Consider the following 21,044-nt stretch of genomic DNA (forward strand, 5'->3'; position numbering starts at 1 on the left):
GAACCGGGATTCGAACCCACAATCATAGGTGTCTGGCGTGCCTAAGGGACGCAACTCTGCATGCGAATCGCGGCGCCTTAGACGACTGGGCCACCCGTGCTCCCCCAAGAAATTAGTGTTGTTGATGTCAGACATTTGCTTTTCTATGTAACAGATTACCATAATTGTGTTTCCCTTTCATAGTTCTTGCTGTCAAATTATTTCTTTTCATATCACATCACATCATATCACATTATATCACAGAACGGAACATTTAGTTTTTGAAATATAATCCAATATAAGATTCAAATTATCCAATTTTAATCAAATGAAAATAATTTGAAAGTAATTAGGACATGTCATGAACAATGTTTTATATCGTTTGAAGATTAGTGTAATCACTTGTCACTTGTTAAACTCATGCGTAAAAGGTGACTATGGTTGCCGTAAAAGGTGACTATGCTTGTCGTAAAAGGCGACTAACGGGATCGGGTGGTCAGGCTCGCTGACTTGGTTGATGCATGTCATCGATCCCAACTGTGTGGATCGATGCTCATGATGTCAATCACTGGATTGTCTGGTCCAGACTCGATTATTTACAGACCGCCGTCATATAGCTGTAATATTGCTGAGTGCGGCGTTAAACAACAAACCAACCAACCAACCAACCAATGTTTAACTCATGGTAGCGTAGGTATTCCCCAGCAATGAAGCCATGTTGTTGGCTTCATCTTCGACACAATGCTGTACATCTTAACACAAATGGTGCTGCCAGAAATTTCAAACAGACAACCTTTTGAAATAAAGTCCCACTCAAGATGAATTACCTTTTTCATTTTGTTCATATATGAGCACTTCAATTGTACCTCATTACTACGAGTGTTAACCAATATGGAATTTTCAGATTGTGTACCTGATTTTACTTACAGATCTTTAGTTTAGACTGTGTACTGTGTTATTGCAAACGATGTGCAAACTGTATGAGGTGAGGTGAAATTGGGTTTAACGTCGCGTCCAAGATTATTGCACTTATATAGCGACGTGCATGCACGTGTATGTGTGTGTGTGGCTGCTTGTACTAGTCCGGACTGATGCCGATTTATAGTGCTAGCTCACTGAGATACCATGCCGCAGTTTAACATGAATACCCCACTCAGACACAGTATACTGACTCCGAGCCGACCAGTCCTTGTTTTAGCCCCTTAATGCCGAGCGCCAGACAGGGTAACAACAAGTACCATCTTTTAACGTCTTTTTGTATGACGCGGCCCGGGATCGAACCCTGGACCTTACGCTCTCCGGGCGGACGCTCTACCACAAGACCACGGAGGCGGTCGCAAACTGTATGAATCCATGTAGATGTATGATAGAGGTGATAAGAATGGGAATTCACTCGACGGTAATTGGGATTCCCCAACATTTAATTGTGATCGCTGGGCGAGGCTTAATTTTGTAATTTTATTGGGAAATGCAATATCACTGTATAATGACCAGCTAATTAGACTAGGAATTCCAATGAACGCAACGAAATGTTTTTTATTATTTATTGATCAAATGCATATCCATGGACCTAACTGCACTGAACGCTGCACAGAGTGCCTTGCCGCACTTGGTGCACATTAGACATACGTCATGCACATACTGCCGTGAGCGGATGCAGCATGTGGCACACCTAGTGCAGCACATGGACAGATGCAAATTAGAAGTCACTGAACCAGTAATTTAAGCTGAATTATGTCTACTTATTACTTCAAAACTAAAATACCCAACAGACTGGACCCAAAGGGGTATATATTGAATACCCAGAGATAAATATCAATACCTACCTAAAATGATAACATTAATACTCAACGGATTCCCAAGTGATCCTGGTTTAGAATTGGTCTACACAATTGGGTTACAATGACATGCATCAAACAGGTCAACGAGTCTCACCACCCAATCACGTTTGTCGCCTCTTCCGACAAGCATGGGTTGCTGAAGACCAATTCTAACCTTCACGGCTCGATTGGTATGTGAGAAAAGTCACAACCAGGTAAAACAGGATTTATACATTATATATATTTATATATAAAATTTAGCATTTTCAGGGATCGGCAGGTCATGAAAAACAGTCAGATTCTTTAAAATGCTAAGACAAACACACTCGATCACATGTTTACCAAAAATCTATTCATGTACTGCACATATTATTCAACATGACCAACAAGTGTACTGTACAGAAGTGTACAAAAATATATATAGTGCTTGTTCTGACATCCAGGAGGCGCTAGAATGCAGACTTTCTATGTAAAGTACAGTTTCTCATACTTTTTTGGGGTCGATTCCCGTCAGGGATTCGAACCCACACTGCCAGAGTGAGGCACCTAATTGCCAGTACACAAAGTCAGCGATCTAACCCACTCAGCCACCGAGGCTTTCACAAAAATAAAATTCTGACAACTGGTAGTCTAGATCTGGCAGTGAGGGTTTGAATCCCGGACAGGACTCAACCCAAATAAGTACGAGAATCTGTACTTTACAAAGAAAGTGTTATCCCAAATATAATATTTGTTACATTTGACCACTTTCTAAATGGCATTGGGTGTTCAAAGCAACAACCCATAAACATATAGACTCCAAACTGATGTGTTCCTAAAGAAGTTGACAATAATAAATTCTCTTCCTTAGGTGTATCACAATTAAATGCCTTTCAAAGACAATATATAAAGCTCAGAGAGATTGGAGATACAGACCCTGTGGAAAGTCTCAATTTCCTTCATTTATCGCTATGGCGTTACAGTAAGGGGTTCAGGGACTGTAAGACCCTAAATGTAGCAGGCTGTTTTAGTTACACAGTTGACCCACAAACCTTGCAAGCTCCCTGAGTGAAATGTGATCTGTACATGACATACCCCACAATGAGAATTCTAATTGAAAATGTGATCAGTATCAACAGGGGGACTTCACCGTGCTGAGTCTCACAAGGACATGGATGACTGACCATTCTGCTAATGATATATATCATGGTTTCAGGTCAAATAATGTGTCATGTGTGGTAAGAGGTTATACGTCAAATAATGTGTCATTTGTGGTACAAGGTTATAGGTCAAATAATGTCATGTGTGGTACAAGGTTATAGGTCAAATAATGTCATGTGTGGTACAAGGTTATAGGTCAAATAATGTTTCATGTGGTAAGAGATTATAGGTCAAATAATGTGTTATATGTGGTAAAGGGTTATATTGCATCAGTCCTTGTAAGGAGTCATAGATCTTACATTATTTTTTATATGGGATATTAACAGGTATAAATTGTCTAAGTGCAGTCTGGATAAGTCAATATGTCTGCACTGTTGGGTGGTCTACAAGGAAACATTACTGGTATTTACTAAGTTAAGGGACAATTTATTGTCCTCCCATCAAAAGGGATGTGTTGACTGACCGATGTGTTTGACATGTCTGTAACTGGAGCAGTGATCTATGGCAAGTCTGCCTCAACTGCTGCTTTCTGTCTCCCACCCTGGGATACTACTCAACTTTTGATAGGGATATTCAGATGAGACTGACGGTGACTGCTGTCAGACAAAAAGAGTTCGATATTGCCATTATGGGATGGACATTTACAGTTTGCCTTCAAAAGTAAACCCTTTTATTGCCAGTAGGGTTAGAAATAAACGAGTTTATAAAATTTGTATGTGCACTAGTGCAAATATCACTTCTTGCACACCAGTGTATTGTTTCAGTCATCCCAACACCATTGTTGACGTCAATCGAATCTTGTGTTACGTAGGTAGGAATGACGTCACACTAGAAATGATGGCATAGCTGAAGATCACTGACGTCATTTGACAAATTGTGGTTTTCTAGGACAGCGGTGGTGATCAGTGCATGTTTCTAAAGGGGAGCTCAAAAGGAATAGGAAATAATGGGGAATAAAGAAATTATTACACTCACATGTGTGTCATACTGATTTTACAACACTCGTGTAAGAATTCACGTATTACCCTTGCTCTCGCTCAGGAAATAGAAGGATTCTGACAATTGTTTCGTAAAAACAGTATGACACACATGCTGGAATAATAATCTGTATATATACATTTCAACAAGAAGAAAAAATCTTCCATATCCTCAACCATTTTAATTATATTTATAAAATCATAAGACAAGGCACATGTATGTCATTATCTGAACTATGGTAAGCTGTGAGTAGGTGACCTAATGATGAACCCTGGCAGAATCAAATGTTCATCTTCAGGCTAAATCAGATGATTCTCTTTATTCTACAAATGTTGTCCATACCTTCTAATCAAGGGAATCAGTAATCTTCAAATAGACAGAACTTTCATATTAATGTTACATAGTATTCGATTTCTGAAACTCTAAATTATGCTATTTCTATAACACATTACAAAAATACATGATAAATTCCTGAATTTACGTACAATGTTTTGTTTGTTTATTTGTTAAGTAATACCACACTGAGCTATTATATGCTATATTACATGGCCTGTAAATACTGGTGTCTGCATGAAAAAAACAGTGATTGATATTATGAGCAACGCCCCATGCAATCAGGGTATGATGACACACAATCAACCAAGTCAGTGTGAGTTATTCACTAGAAAGTAAGTATGAAGGGTTTACATGTTTCGATATATATATCAAGAACCACTCATTGGGAAACTTGACACAACTGTGAGACATCTCATTGAGACTGTGGGAAATTGCATTACAACTGTGTGAAATTGTGTCAAAACAGCAGAAAATTGCATTACAACTGTGTGAAATTGTGTTACAACTGAGACAATGTATTACAACTTGGTCAAAATGCATTACAACTGTTTGAAATTATGTTACAACTGTGGGAAAATTGCGTTACAACTGTTTGAAAATTGTGTTACAACTTAAGGAAATTGCATTACAACTGTGTGAAAATTGCATTACAACTTGGGGAAATTGTGTTACAACTGTGGGAAATTGTGTTACAACTGTAGAAAATTGCATTACAACTGTGGGAAATTGTGTTACAACTGTGGGACAATGTATACAGCTGTAAGAAATCAGACAACAACTGTTAAAAATGCCAAATCAGCCATTGGAAATCATACAATCTTAACTGAGTCTGGTTTTACGAGTTACTTGAAGCAATCATTGCTGAAAAGACATGCCTAAATACAGTGTTTAGAAATTGTGCTCTTTTAGAGTAACGAAAACATTAAAACGTTTACCTGCCTCGACAGGTTTCTTCACAATAAATAAATGTAGAAATTCTTCTCCCTCAGTTTGACAAAACAATCTTATGTTTGCAACCTTTAGGGTGTCAACAGAGCATGATCTAAAGCAATAAAACAGCCACAAGTGACATGATGGCCTCTCCTCCCTCCATTGCTCATATACAATGTGATAACCATCCAGGTCACATCAGGGACAGGCCTGGTAGTGCCTGGTTACTGCAGGGTATAACAAGTAAGTACCGTATGTATGATACACAGATATTCTGGGCAATCTGGGAAGTCTATCAAGAGACTGTCAAGGACTTTAACTAGGTTTGTAATACAAAACAAGGATGCTAAAATATGATACTGAACTCAATACCTTGATAATGTATTTCATAAAAGGTACCCTTGACCTTCATTTGTGTTAAAACTGTTAATTCAATAATTATTTACAAAATTAGCCTTTTAACATTTTTTATATTGTTTTTATTTTGCCTCAGTGTTATTCACTTAAAGAATGAAGAAGGACATAATTTAAGAATTTAGCAAAATGCTTATAAATTGTTATGGCATTTTTTAAATTACAAGATATCTTAAAATAAATGAAATCTTAACTTTGTTCATTTTGACTATTGCCTATTTGGATATTATGATAACACTAAATGCACATGTAAGGATAAAGTGTGTCAATAAGGCCAACTATTGAGCTTTCTTCTTATATTTGAACAAGAATAAGTCTTGACCAAGCTTCTTTTCATAAGAGATGTACTACATTGCAAACATATTGTAATAAATTAATTTTCAGTCACAGTCTTGCTCATAATTAGATTTTTATTTAAGGTTCTAAAATTCTGCCGTTTTCACTTATTTTATCCATTATTAACCATGTCAGAAGTCCAAGTGTTGTTATTGTAATACATATAATATACCAGTTGTCAGTCATTAGAACATGGCTGATAATTGTTACACCAATATTTCAATTTTTTCGACAAGTAAAAAACTTAACATTTCCAGTGAACCAAAGAGGGCCCTAAACTTCCTCCACCTTTACAACATCAAGGGAGACAACTGCTGACGTGGAAGTTTTCCTGCCCCATGTGCAGCTAGGCGATTAATTTCAAGATATACTTTTGAGGTTGTCCCCATGTTTAAGACACAGTATAACCTTACACGACGTCTATGTTGTACATGTAATCTTCACTATGTAAAACACACTACCTTACATCTGCTTTTAGAAAGCGAGACTGTTGTATAAACAGTTTGTTGAGTAGAGCCTATTTCTCTACTGATTTAGTGCAGAGGAATTCGTAGCTGTGCACAATTAGTTTATTGACCCATGTATCCCACGAGACGTAGGTGCACGGTTCAATAAAATATATTTGTGAACAGCTACGAATTCATGTGGTTAGTGAATACCTTCATATCATTCAAACCACAAATGTAACCGATTATAAAAGATTTCACAGCTGCCGGCTCCATCCTGTTCCCATTCTATCGATCAACGTATCTGCGATATTGTGATCGATATATTATTTATACATTGTACCTAAAGAAAGCACGACCGTTGATGTATGTGTATAAGTATATACGATATATATCCCCGTATGTCATGAGTCAACTCAAATATGTTTACACCACCCCTATCTATTATACCAGTAATTACAAACCTGACAAAATATAACCCACTGCTATATTGCGTGAGAATCGTTTTAAAGATTTCATTAGGCCTTCGTAGTGTCAAACATATCTGGCATTATTATTTTATAATATAAGTGTTGTAACTCATAAATCTATAACTTACTTACTGTCAGTCAGTTAAGCCCTCTATGTAGTCCTCCTTCAATGCGAACCCGCTGCTAGAGAGGACAGGACATGACACACAAACTATTTGAGTAATAAAACCCTCAATGCTTGGCTGCCTGGCTGTAGATCTATTATTGACGACATCTGGTGCGTGAAATAACGCACGAACTGTAGAGTTATCTCCCTTGGTTATATTGCCGTCCTGACCTGCATGCTTTCTTATCTATTGCAAACTTTTTATCACACATACACCAGATTAGATCTCGCCTGACGGTTAAAGGTTAAGAAATGTGTGCTACTCACATGAGAATAGCTCTCACTCTCACAAGGCTGTGCAGGGAATATTTGATTAAATATTAATTGAACTACAGTAGCCAACGCATCAGATGGCTTGTGTGATATGAAAAACATACGAGCGATTCGTATTCATCAGGGCTTATAAATACGCACTGAGGACCCACATCAACGGGTAAAGATGATTCAGCACGGGGAGACGCCGTGGGCCATATCTAACGAGTCCTTTCAGATGAGACCTCTTTCACAGGCTGGAAATTGTGATTGACATTCTGAAAGATGTATCAATAGGGCCTTTTTCTAATGTTATAGTCAGAATCAAACTCGTCCTACTCTTCAGAGATACGCAACATTACCTGTTTCCATGTTTAAATAAGTAAACAAAACGTTATTCAGCTCAGTAGGGAAACATTCCGCGAAGTGAGTGAGCGGGTATGGTTTTACGCCGCTTTAAGCAATATTCCAGCAATATCACGACGGGGGACACCAGAAATGAGTTTTGTACCCATGTCGGGAATCGAACCCGGGTCTTCGGCGTGACGAGCGAACGCTTTAACCACTGGGCTACCCGTTCGCCCCATTCCGCGAAGCTCCAACCAGGTCACGTGGACATTGAAATGGACATGTGTTTCGATCAAGTTACACTCGACAGTCATTTAATTGCACGGATTCCCTGGGGTTAAGAGAACTAAAATTAGCCGTGGAAAATAAATTAGTTGCAGGTGAATCCATCGCTTTTAATTGGCTAACCAAGAATATCTTTTTTTCGTTTATGTTTTCATAAAAGTAAAATAAATGGGCCACGTTTTTACATTTATACCCCCATACATGCAAAAACTAATTATTGAAGTCAATTCTTAGGTAACTGAGATGATAAATAACAGGTGTAATTAACTTAGGTGCAGTTCATACTCACAGAAACAACGACTTTACGTCCATTTGGTGTGACTTGTCTGTTGTATTGTTGACGTCGTAAACTAATATATATAGAATTAAGGTTTCATCTAATAAGGTAAATTTGACATTTTATCACATGACATTTTCAACCGTTATGCCACAAACTGATATTGTTATAGAGGAAAAGGAGGGCCGTATTATATATAGGGGGAAATGGGGAAAAAGGGAGAGGGTAAAAAAGTAACGTTTGTGTATCATACACACAGAGGAAAATGGTGAGGCGAAATGGGGTTTAACGAAACATTAACAAATCGAAACAAGAATAGACCATATACGTGGTGGCTCGTGGTCCTGTGCACAGCACACAGGGGAACTTATGCAATGTTGGTCGCCGTGTTTGACAACTCGACTCCAGAGGTGAGGTGAGGTGAGGTGAGGTGAAATGGGGTTTAATGTCGCGTCCAAGAATGTCGCACTTACATAGCGTCGTGCATGCACGTGTGTGTGTGTGTGTGTGTGGCTGCTTCTACTAGCCCGTACTGATGCCGATTTATAATACTAGCCAACTGAGATAACATTTAACATGAATACCCAACTCAGACACAGTATACTGACTCCTACCCGACCAGTCCTTGTTTTAGCCCCTCAATGCCGAGAATCAGGCAGGGTAACAACAAATACCATGTTTTAACGTCTTTGGTATGACGTCGCCGGGTATCAAACCCCGGACCTTCTGCTTTCTGGGAGGACGCTGTACAACTAGACCACGGTGGCGGTCCAGAGGAAAAAGAATAATGTAGAATATACGGAGAGTAACGCAGTAAAACGTGTGATATACGCAGAGGTTAACAGTAACGTGCAATATACAGAGGAAAGCTGTAACGTGTAATGTACACAGCGGAAAGCTGTAACGTGTAATATAAACAGAGGAAAGCTGTAACGTGTACTATACACAGAGGAAAGCTGTAACGTGTACTATACGCAGATGAATGCTGTAACGTGTAACATACACAGAGGAAAGCTGTAACGTGTACTATACACAGATGAATGCTGTAACGTGTAACATACACAGAGGAAAGCTGAAACGTGTAATATATACAGAGGAAAGCTGTAACATGTAATATACACAGAGGAAAGTTGTAACGTGTAATATATACAGCGGGAAAGCTGTAACATGTAATATACACAGAGGAAAGCTGTAACGTGTAATATACACAGAGGAAAGCTGTAACGTGTAATATATACAGAGGAAAGCTGTAACATGTAATATACACAGAGGAAAGCTGTAACGTGTAATATACACAGAGGAAAGCTGTAACGTGTAACATACACAGAGGAAAGCTGTAACGTGTAATATATACAGAGGAAAGCTGTAACATGTAATATACACAGAGGAAAGCTGTAACGTGTAATATACACAGAGGAAAGCTGTAACATGTAATATACACAGAGGAAAGCTGTAACGTGTAATATATACAGAGGAAAGCTGTAACATGTAATATACACAGAGGAAAGCTGTAACGTGTAATATACACATAGGAAAGCTGTAACGTGTAATATACACAGAGGAAAGCTGTAACGTGTAATATATACAGAGGAAAGCTGTAACATGTAATATACACAGAGGAAAGATGTAACGTGTAATATATACAGAGGAAAGCTGTAACATGTAATATACACAGAGGAAAGCTGTAACGTGTAATATACACAGAGGAAAGCTGTAACGTGTAACATACACAGAGGAAAGCTGTAACGTGTAATATATACAGAGGAAAGCTGTAACATGTAATATACACAGAGGAAAGCTGTAACGTGTAATATACACAGATGAATGCTGTAACGTGTAATATATACAGAGGAAAGCTGTAACGTGTAATATACACAGAGGAAAGCTGTAACGTGTAATATATACAGAGGAAAGCTGTAACGTGTTATATATACAGAGGAAAGCTGTAACGTGTAATATACACAGAGAAAAGCTGTAACGTGTAACATACACAGAGGAAAGCTGTAACGTGTAATATACACAGAGGAAAGCTGTAACGTGTAACATACACAGAGGAAAGCTGTAACGTGCAATATCCAGAGGAAAGCTGTAACGTGTAATATACACAGAGGAAAGCTGTAACGTGTTATATATACAGAGGAAAGCTGTAACGTGTAATATATACAGAGGAAAGCTGTAACGTGTAACATACACAGAGGAAAGCTGTAACGTGCAATATCCAGAGGAAAGCTGTAACGTGTAATATACACAGAGGAAAGCTGTAACGTGTAATATACACAGAGGAAAGCTGTAACGTGTAATATACACAGAGGAAAGCTGTAACGTGTAATATACACAGAGGAAAGCTGTAACGTGTAATATATACAGAGGAAAGCTGTAACGTGTAATATATACAGAGGAAAGCTGTAACGTGTAACATACACAGAGGAAAGCTGTAACGTGCAATATCCAGAGGAAAGCTGTAACGTGTAATATGCACAGAGGAAAGCTGTAACGTGTAATATACACAAAGGAAAGCTGTAACGTGTAATATACACAGAGGAAAGCTATAACGTGTAACATACACAGAGGAAAACGGTTATGTATGGTGTACAGGTAAAACCGGTTTCTAAAAGTTTAAGTGTATACTTTCACTCACCACCCAGACATGTCTGAGCTATAGGGCAATTGTAATAGCCATGTCATGCTGTAAATACTATTTTACATATTCCAAAGAATGAACAAAGCAAATACGCGTCAAACGTTTGCGACAAGACGCCTAAATATGCTCCAGCTAGGTATTATACAGTTTATAACAATGTACTATCGCATTGTTTCCTGAACATAACTCCAACACCATTCGGGCTTAACAGATCATTCAATGCCAATTGTCTGAGTCACTGTCGTTGCCTGACATGAATACCTTACAAAACACCCTTGTACCTGCACACCCCATTACCCAGCAGCTTTATGGGTCCTGCCTAGTTCCACCCTGATGTATTTTATGTTAATATTTTCGTTTTGACTTAAGTGCTTTCGGCCGCATGCTCTATTACCAAGTACATTATATCCCCATTCTATTCTAATGAATACCCTGGATCTATTTCCGTGAGACATTACTGATGATGTCGAAGGAGATGGTGACGTCACTTCCGCAACGAAGCTGTGGCAGCGAATTGATCGTTTTGTTATCATACGATAATAATAATCATAATCATCATCATCATCATCATCATCATCATCATCATCATCACCACCATCATCATCATCATCATCATCTCGAAACAAAAAGGGTATATAATGAGCCCTCTTTGCAGACAGTTTACCAAAGTGTCCAAATAATGCAGTTAGGTCATTTTCTTTATTAAAAGAACAACAACTGAGCACGTGTTTATGTTGGAAAACATAATTGAGCTCCTAAACATTAAATGCCGATCTCAAACCTACTCCCTCCCTCTCCCCCTCCTCAAAAATGGATGGCCCCTTACGTATGTAGAAAACTATTTCGAATATCTTGCAAAATCATAAAGACATATATAGTCAATAGTCAAGTTTGCACGTGCAACACAAGTTTGTCGTCACAATGACCTCCCTCCCACCCCAATCCCCACTTCTTCCGAGAAACAAGACATTTTTTTCTAATTTATATCAGTCATGCAATTGCACATCATCTCTTTGTGAGCATTTTACGAAAGAAAAGTAAATCTTATTTCACGGACCTTTTTCAAACTTGCATGACTCTAAAGACCTTAACTACTCCACTAAAGACACCCGAGGGGCAGCCTCGGTAAAGCGCCCAGTGAGTTATGAATTACCAGACGAGTCATAGAAACGAGAACTGCAGGTAAGACCAGTTGGAAGTTAAAACTATAAAAAAAACTTAGTACTCTGACTGAGGTATATTAACTTTTAAAATTTATTAAACACAGCCCAGAGGCGATGTAGACTTAATTGTGTCGCCATTGAGTATTGTTGAATCCGAAAAAACATTATTCCAGTTATATCACGGCGTGTCAGCTTAATGTGGGAGGAAAGCCCGAAGTGATGCAGGTCTCAGACGTTTACCACTTGGGGAAACCCACGAGCACGGGTATGGTGCTGACAAACCTAGAAACATAATCGGGGCGAACCGGGATTCGAACCCACAATCATAGGGTTCTGGCGTGCCCAAGGGACGCAACTCTGCACAGCGAATCGCGGCTCCTTAGACGACTGGGCCACCCGTGCCCCCTGGTAGACAAAGAAGGATGTATACCCTAATACATGTATAGGCACACGTCGTCACATGGCTGCATACACACCAGCTTTAATTGTGCACAGTAGAAATAATATCAGGTCTTGATTCGCCTGTTGTACATATTATTGACGCAGTTTACTCGACCGAACGAGACCCGTCATTAATGATATTACGAACGCTTCACTCAACTGACTCAGTTCATCGGTAGTTTGCAATTCTTAAGAAAGTTTAAAATTCAACTGTTTATCACTAACTAAATCAACAGTTTAAGAGAAATCGAAACATGTTTCGGACTTCGATAACACCGAAAGCGTTCGGCAACAACGTCACCAGGGGATGTCTGAACAAAGACTGCATATTTTGCAGGATCCGTCATGTTATTGGAGGGGGCACGGGTGGCCCAGTCGTCTAAGGCGCCGCGATTCGCTGTGAAGAGTTGCGTCCCTTAGGCACACCAGAAACCTATGGTTGTGGGTTCGAATCCCGGTTCGCCCCGATTATGTTTCTAGGTTTGTCAGCACCATACCCGTGCTTGTGGGTTTCACCCAAGTGGTAAACGTCTAAGACCTGCATCACTTCAGGCTTTCCTCCCACATTAAGCTGACACGCCGTGATATAACTGGAATACTGATAAAAGCGGCGTTAAACCCAACTCACTCACTCACTCATTTGATTGGACATATAATTCGGGACGTAGGGAGGAATCAAGGTCTAGACTTGACCGTGTCGGTATTGGTAGATACGGAACATATGTTTAGGCTGATGTCACTCAGGGAGTGATGAAACACTATACGATATATTCAGTCAAAATATATAGGGGGTATTTGGATTGTCTTGTCAAATAATGTTTATCTCACCATGCGACCTGACAAAACTGATATTTCCATGAGTAGCGAAGACATTTGAAATAAAAGCGTTATTAAACAAGAAAAGCCAAATGACAAAATGACCCCGGACTAGAATTGGTCTTCAGCATCCCGTGTTTGTCGTAAGAGGCGACTAACCGGATCGGGTGGTCAGGCTCGCTGATTTGGTTGACGCATGTCAACGTATCTCAGTTGCGTGGATCGATGCTCATGATGCCAATCACTGGATGCCTGGTCCATACTAGATTATTTACAGACCGCCGTCATATCGCTGGAATATTGCTGAGTGCGGCGTTAAACAAACAAACGAACAAAATGTCTAAAGCATACGTATAATGTCTTGCGACTGAAACCAGCCTTATTAATACAATGGGAATAACCTGTGAATTAATGCATTCACGGCCGAGGGAAGGAAGGATAGCGGACAGATAAGTACTGAATATTTATATATATATATATATATATATATATATATATATATATATATATATATATATATATATATATATATTTGTCTTCATCACTGATTCATTCAACAGAAGAGCAAGGTGTGGGGAAATATGTTATCTCTAATGGGTGAAAAGGGCCATCATTTAAATTTAAAAACAGTTCTAAAGATTTGCCGCAGCCAGTCACCCTTTATCAATGTTTAAGTATGTACACGCATCTCCCCAACACTGTACAGTGAATGCCGATGCCCAGAGGCCTCTGGGAACGCGAGTGTCGAGATGAACAAACGCACGGAGTGCAGGACGTGAGTCGCCACAGGCTGGGAAGGCGCTGTGCCTGGACTGAACCGCTTATCAAGTACATGCACAACAGATGCACCCGTGGACAAATACTGTCCCTCCCACTTAATGCACACACGACGTGCAGTCCGTGTACGCACTGCACACTTGTACACAATGCACATGTTTGGTATCACAATATTCCGGTTGGGGTTTATTGTTGTCAAATAGAATGTCACAGCGGATCTTCCTCCAAGCTTGGTTTTCTGCAGTGAATCAGATCCGTATGAAATCCCCTGGCGGTGCCCGTGATGTGCCGAGACTGTACGTATTTAAGCCCTGGGTCCCGTTCCACCAGGCGATCTCAGCACTACGATTCTCGTAATTCTATGTATAATGTATGGGAGTTACGATCGTCTTAGTGCTGAGATCGCTTTGTGGAACGGCGCCCTGGGTACCGTTCCACCAAGCGATCTCAGCACTTTAATTTTCGTAATTCTGTGTTAAAGTATGGGAGTTACGATCGTCTTAGTGCTTTGAGGAACGGCGCCCTGGGCTTAACAGATTTTGCCTTATATAATCGAGTAACATTTTATCCAAATTTAAGCCCAGGGCTTAAAATCGGAAAAGGTGAGGTGAGTGAGTAAGTGAGTGAGTGAGTGAGTATGGTTTTACGCCGCTTTTAGCAATATTCCAGCAATATCACGGCGGGGGACACCAGAAATGGGCTTCACACATTGTACCCATGTCGGGAATCGAACCCGGGTCTTCGGCGTGACGAGCGGTCGCTTTAACCACTAGCTAGGCTACCCGACCGCCCCGGAAAAGGCGAGGTGTGGTGAAATGGGGTTTAACGTCGCGTCCAAGATTATTGCACTTATATATAGCGACGTGCATGCACGTGTATGTGTGTGTGTGTGTGTGGCTGCTTGTACGAGTCCGGACTGATGCCGATTTATAGTGCTAGCACACTGAGATACCATGCCGCAGTTCAACATGAATACCCCACTCAGACACAGCATACTGACTCCGAGCCGACCAGTCCTTGTTTTAGCCCCTTAATGCCAAGCGCCATACAGGGTAACAACAAGTACCATCTTTTAACGTCTTTTGGTATGACGCTGCTGGGGATCGAACCCCGGACTTCCGCTCTCCGGGCGGACGCTCTACCACTAGACCACGGTGGCGGTCCAAATCGGAAAAGGACAAAAACATGATAGGAAGAATGTCTACCCCAAGTTTAATGAAACAATACTCACAACTGGAATTAGGGAGCAACACTTTATCATATAAAATTTGTTTTTCCAACTATAAAATTTATGAGTCAAGAACACGTTCCATATTGAAATGACAGTCGTTAAAAACGTAACAACAAACCAATATGGCAGTAATGCGTGTCTGTCACTTGCCTTTGAAATGTCGCACTGATTATCCAGAATATCACCAGCGTTAGGGGTCCAATGTGGCTTGGTAATGTGGAAACCTCTGACAGCAGTTACGGTGCAATGTTGATGCAGATTGGCCATAGAAAAGCGTGCTACAACACTTGAAGAACATCTTCGTCAAATTAATTTAAGCCCATGGGTTTAAAAGCGTTTTATTTGTCCGTGTTTATGCCCAGAGGCCAAATAACGAGGGGGCGTAAAAACGTGCAGTCCCGGTAGTCCTTACCCCGAGGCTCGGGGAATGCATGGACTCTGCATCCTCGGGAATCTAGCACAAAGACCGTAAGCGATCTGTCAACAAGTCACGATTCGGCATATCCCAACAGCCATTCTATTTTTATGACGAAATATTGCCAAAATATAGCCTTCAATATTGTGATGAAATGGGTGTCTTGCTAAATGGATGGCATTTTGAAGCGTAATTACATTTCAATGTATATATCGATTTAAGTAAAAAGTCATATCATGAGCAACTAATTTCCTCATCTCAAACATGATGTAACAGATAAAGAGCAGTAAACAGAGTTGTTGTCGTCATTGTGTAGGATTGTGTCGAGATCATTGGAAGGGTTCTGCTGCGTGGGTGGATGTAGCGTTATCCTGAGTGATTTGGTAAGGTTAACCACATACTTGAGAGGATGTGGGTGAGATGGTAAGGTTATCATGAGTGAGTAGGTGGGGTTATCCTCAGTGAATGGGTTATTGGATTATCCTGAGTGAGTTAGTAGGGTTATCCTCAGTGAATATCCTGAGCGAGTAGGGTCATTCTAAGTGAATGGGTTATTGGATTATCCTGAGTGAGTTAGTAGGGTTATCCTCAGTGAGTGGGTTACAGGGTCATCCTAAGCAAGTGTAAGGGGTTTGTTGTACAAGTTAACCTGTTTCACTCTGTGTGAGTGGTTTTCCCCTGTTAAAACACAACTGTGACATCACTCTATTGTTTAAACGATTAATTATTTTTTCCCGGGTGGATAGTTTCTAGTCACTTGTGTATACTTGGAATAAACGGAAATATTTTTTTTATCTTCACACTCAAGTAAATGATTTCTCATTTTGTCGGGGAACGTGTCGCCAGCGGGGCTCGAACCTGCATCCTATAATTTCCGGACATGTAACAGCAGACCTGGGCTACGGAGGCATATGACAGAACCTTGTGAAAATAACTATTACCTTTTTTTTAAATGTGTGTGAAACCCCAAAACTCAGTAAATAATATGTATAACCTTGTGTTACATTATGTTCATATTAAGGTAATTAAATAGCCAATTGAAACCAACATACATGCATGTCCTTCTTCAGAGCTCTATATTTCCCATTATCCCGTCAGCATGTATTAAAAACGTAAGTGTGTAAACACTTGATAAAAAAAACTCGTTTCGGACCCGAAGGAAATAGCAAAGAGCCTTGTGTCGTGCATTGTGAAGATCAACTCGCGACGGAGCTTGCATGGCGCACGTGCACCGTGACCATCGACACATTTCACGTGCAGTTTTGTCCAAGTCTAAAAGTTGGGATGTGTTATTCGTTTGCGAAAGTGGGAATGTGATCGAGAACTGATTCGTAACGGGTGGCTTGTGAATAAGAATTGTAAAATATTCTCGTGTGTTCTCCCTTCTGAAAGGCTGAGGTTATCCTGTGTATGCAGGAGCTACGTACTCAAGATGTCAGACCCGTAAAGATCCGGAATAGAAGCCATGCTTGTCGGAAGGACGACGAACGGGATCGTATAGTCAGGCTTGCTGATTTGGTTGATGCATGTCATCGTATCCCAATTGGGTAGATCGATGCTCATGATATAAATCACTGGATTGTTTTGTCCAGACTCGATTATTTACAGACCGCTGTCATATAACTGGAATATTGCTGAGTGCGGCGTTAAACAACAAACAAACAAACAAAGAAGATGCCAAGACGCATAGGGCATAGTTTCCCACCATCTACACAAGTAAACATCATATTGTTCATATTGAATCCTGTTTTAAACCTTCTGTTTGAAAATAATCGTTTCGCTAAATATAACCGACAGCTTGGTTCTAATGCGAATTGAATTCGGTCTTAACGAACTCATGAAACAACCCGATATAGATCTGAATCTGTAAGAGATTAGTGTTTACATGCCATTTTCTTCACAATAAAACCCCTTATTCTAACACGGGTGCATCCGTTAAGCTGTCGTGTGTGTTGTGTCAGCTAGAAGCCACTGATGCCATAAGACGGGCAAATAATTCTCTGCATGATTCCACGTCTCAAGGCTGATCTGTCAATAAGGGTGTTAGTTTGAGCATTAGATTTTACAAAGTGATTCCAGGTATATTGAAATGGATTACTCTTCAAATAGTTTAATACTTTTGGTATGTTTAAATACCTCGTGTCGTGGAGGACGTATTGAAGAATAGCTGAGAACGACCCTTCCTCTTGCAGATTATCACCCGTGTGTAATTTCGTGATGTAAAAACAGAAGGGACATTCTCAAAATGTTTTATGAGGTTACACGTGCAACAATTAAATGAATAGAGTTAGGATTTCTGCCATGGATCCACCAAATGTAGTGTGTTATTTAGAATGGTTCAACTTTAGGAAAGGGGCTCTAAGTACAATATACGGTAACGATATATGGGAAACAGATTCTTTTTATAACTGAGATGAATGTTGTTTTAAATGAAATTCAAATTTGACAGCGCCCCCGATACCCGCCCCCGTGTGAGCGAGTGCTGACTGATCCCTGGCTTAAGGCCGTTTACTCGGGGATTTGTACAACACAGGGTCGACCAAGGAAGTGTTCAGAAACAAATTCAACGACATCGTCAGCCATACTTAATCATTTCGGTAATCTTTACAAGATTATCACTTTATATAACTAAGCCACTCTGCTGATAGATCTGCTCCGCAAATAATCAACCACAGTCAGCGGGGCGCATATCAAGAGGGCTTGAGAGCGTCCACGTCAGACATCGTGTGGTTGTTTGTACAGAAAACCTAAGAGCTATCGTCATAATGAACACGAAAATAACATTATTCATTACAATCACGTTTGTGGAAAGAGCATTCTGGGAATAAGTGTCCTTAGAGTTTTCAACTCGTGCCCGTGGTTACGTTTTTGGGTGCATGGTTGACATCAGTTGAAGAATGTTCGTATTGATTCGATTTCATTTTTATAAACGTCAGGCTTGGCGACTGTCTCCTCCAATTGACGTTGTATTTGTAAGCAGATTTTCTAAACATTTATTTGCATAATGATAAGAAAATATTCACACAAGTTGTAAATGGCATAAATGGAAACAGGTCATAAATCAAGGGAACTTAAGCAATGTTGGTCGTCGTGTTCGACAACTCGACTCCTGAGGTGAGGTGAGGTGAGGTGAGGTGAGGTGAGGTGAGGTGAGGTGAGGTGAAATTGGGTTTAACGTAGCGTCCAAGATTATTGCACTTATATAGCGACGTGCATGCACGTGTGTGTGTGGCTGTTTGGACTGATGCCGATTTATAGTGCTAGCCCACTGAGATACCATGCCGCAGTTTAACATGAATACTTCACTCAGACAAAGTTTACTGACTCCGAGCCGACCAGTCCTTGTTTAGCCCTTAATGCCGAGCGCCAGACAGAGTAACAACAAGTACCATCTTTTAACGTCGTATGGTATGACGCCACCAGGGATCGAACCCCGAACCTTCGGCTCTCCGGGCGGACTTGCTACCACTAGATCACGGAGGCGGTCCTCCAATGTCCTACCCAACATTGACGCACATGTAGAACATGTGGTGTTTCCTAAGCCAAGTGACTTTGTTAGAAATATGCCTCTATTCACCTAGTTGTGAATGGGTACTCGGTGGGATGAGATGTCATTATTATTATAGGGGCGGTCGGGTAGCCTAGTGGTTAAAGCGTTCGCTCGTCACGCCTAAGACCTGGGTTCGATTCCCGACATGGGTACAATGTGTGAAGCCCATTTCTCGTGTCCCCCGCCGTGATATTGCCGGAATATTGCTAAAAGCGGCGTAAAACCATACTCACTCACTCACTCATTATTATTTTTATTATTATTATTATTAGTAGTAGTAGTAGTAGCAGTAGTAGGATAATCATCATCTCAGGGCCTTGCCCCCTCTACACGCAGCCCAGACAGCGAATGGGAAGCCTGCCTAATCGAACCCACCCAGGACTTTTCGGAGAATGTGAAGACTCCCCAACACTGCAGCCTTCTGGATTACCCAGATTGTCAGAAGGGCTGTATTCCTTACAGCAAACCCGGGTACTCTTTCAATGCCAGACAACAGTTTGGGAGGTACCAAACCCAAGGCACCGAGAACAATTGGGAGTCGGACAACTTGGTACTTAGGGTGCAAGCGTGACATTTCGAAAGCGAGGTCCACATTTTTGCCATGTTTTTCCTGAATCTTGTCCATCACAGTAGTGTCAAGAGGTTCAGAAAATTCAAAATTCAAAGATATAAATGATTTCATGGGATTTATCAAAAAGGACAAGATCAAGTTTGTTGGCCTGTATAGATCTGGATACGGGCCTGTTCCAAAGAATTTTGTATTTATCGTTTTCCATGACACCCTCAACATATTCTTGGTCGTACCATGGATGGACCTCTGTGTCAAAACAACAAGCATGGCGAAGGCGGTAATAAAATGACCGAGCAACTGTGTTACTGATTCTGTGCCAAAAACGCTGACAATGTGTAGGAAGTCGCATTAAATTCATCGCATCATCTACATTTCATATAAAGATTTTGATGCAAAATCACACATTGACGGTTTCGAATGGGAAGTGACTGGACATGAGCATCAAACAGAATTATTATTATATAACCTTTTTGGAAACTTACTATACAGGTTGATGAAAATATACCACGATACTTTGTATTCGGCCCCTACCAATGCGATGTAAGGTGAACAATGCGCTGTATCTATATGGTATATAAATGAGAGTTCGTTGTCTCAAGGACTTTGGGTAACCCAATGGTATCGCAGCTTATCACTGGAAAGAGACACGAAGACTTAGATCCGACAATATCGACTGTCAAACAAAGACTAATGAACTTCCACGGAGACCTGAGGCCTTGTTTATTACATGCCGTAGGATAAACTGGATAACACGGGTCTCTAGCCAGGCTGTCGAATCTAAAGCCTTGTTTTCTTCTGAGGTGACCGTCTCCGTATCATCCTCACTGTTTTCGTATTTGTCATGTCTGTGTTCCGCCTATTAGCCGTGACAGGAACTGTGGGTTTGAATCTCAGATTCGCCCAGATAATGCTTCTTTGTCTCTTGTAACCACACCCGTGTCCGCGGGATTTACCACAGTACTGAATGTCAGCGAACCTTGTCATTTATGGTGTTTCTCTGACTCGCAATGAAATACAGCACTGTCCCGACTCACTCACCCAAACACCAAACCACCGACTCACTCATTCACCCAAAACCCCACCCACTCACTCACTCACTCACCCACCCAAACACACCCCACCCACTCACTCACTCACTCACCCATTCATTCACCAACTCACCCATCCACCCACCCATCAAACCCACTCACTCACTCACTCACCCACCCAAACACTACCCAATCACTCACTCACTCACCCATCCTAACACCCACCCATCCCCC

General features: G+C 40.6%; 1 protein-coding gene across 4 annotated transcripts in view; it reads right to left on the reverse strand.

Moving 5' to 3' along the window:
- The window catches only part of LOC124129093 (alpha-tocopherol transfer protein-like), a 40,629-nt gene extending 23,801 nt beyond the window's left edge, over positions 1–16,828 (reverse strand). The window contains exons 1-2 of one of the 4 annotated variants that reach the window (XM_048401209.1): positions 16,714–16,828; positions 15,397–15,532 (exon numbers count right to left, since the gene is read on the reverse strand). In XM_048401209.1, the coding sequence (XP_048257166.1) occupies positions 15,397–15,513 (117 nt within the window). In that variant the 5' untranslated portion in view covers positions 15,514–15,532; positions 16,714–16,828. Of the gene's footprint in view, positions 1–6,977; positions 7,142–15,396; positions 15,533–16,713 lie in introns of those variants that run through there. The other 3 variants (XM_048401211.1, XM_048401221.1, XM_048401228.1) reach the window with 3 other exon arrangements.
- Between the last annotated feature and the right edge of the window lie 4,216 nt (positions 16,829–21,044).

Source organism: Haliotis rufescens, unplaced genomic scaffold (assembly GCF_023055435.1).
Source record: "Haliotis rufescens isolate VD_foot unplaced genomic scaffold, xgHalRufe1.0.p SCAF_1, whole genome shotgun sequence".
In the NCBI taxonomy this organism is placed as follows: Eukaryota; Metazoa; Mollusca; class Gastropoda; order Lepetellida; family Haliotidae; genus Haliotis; species Haliotis rufescens.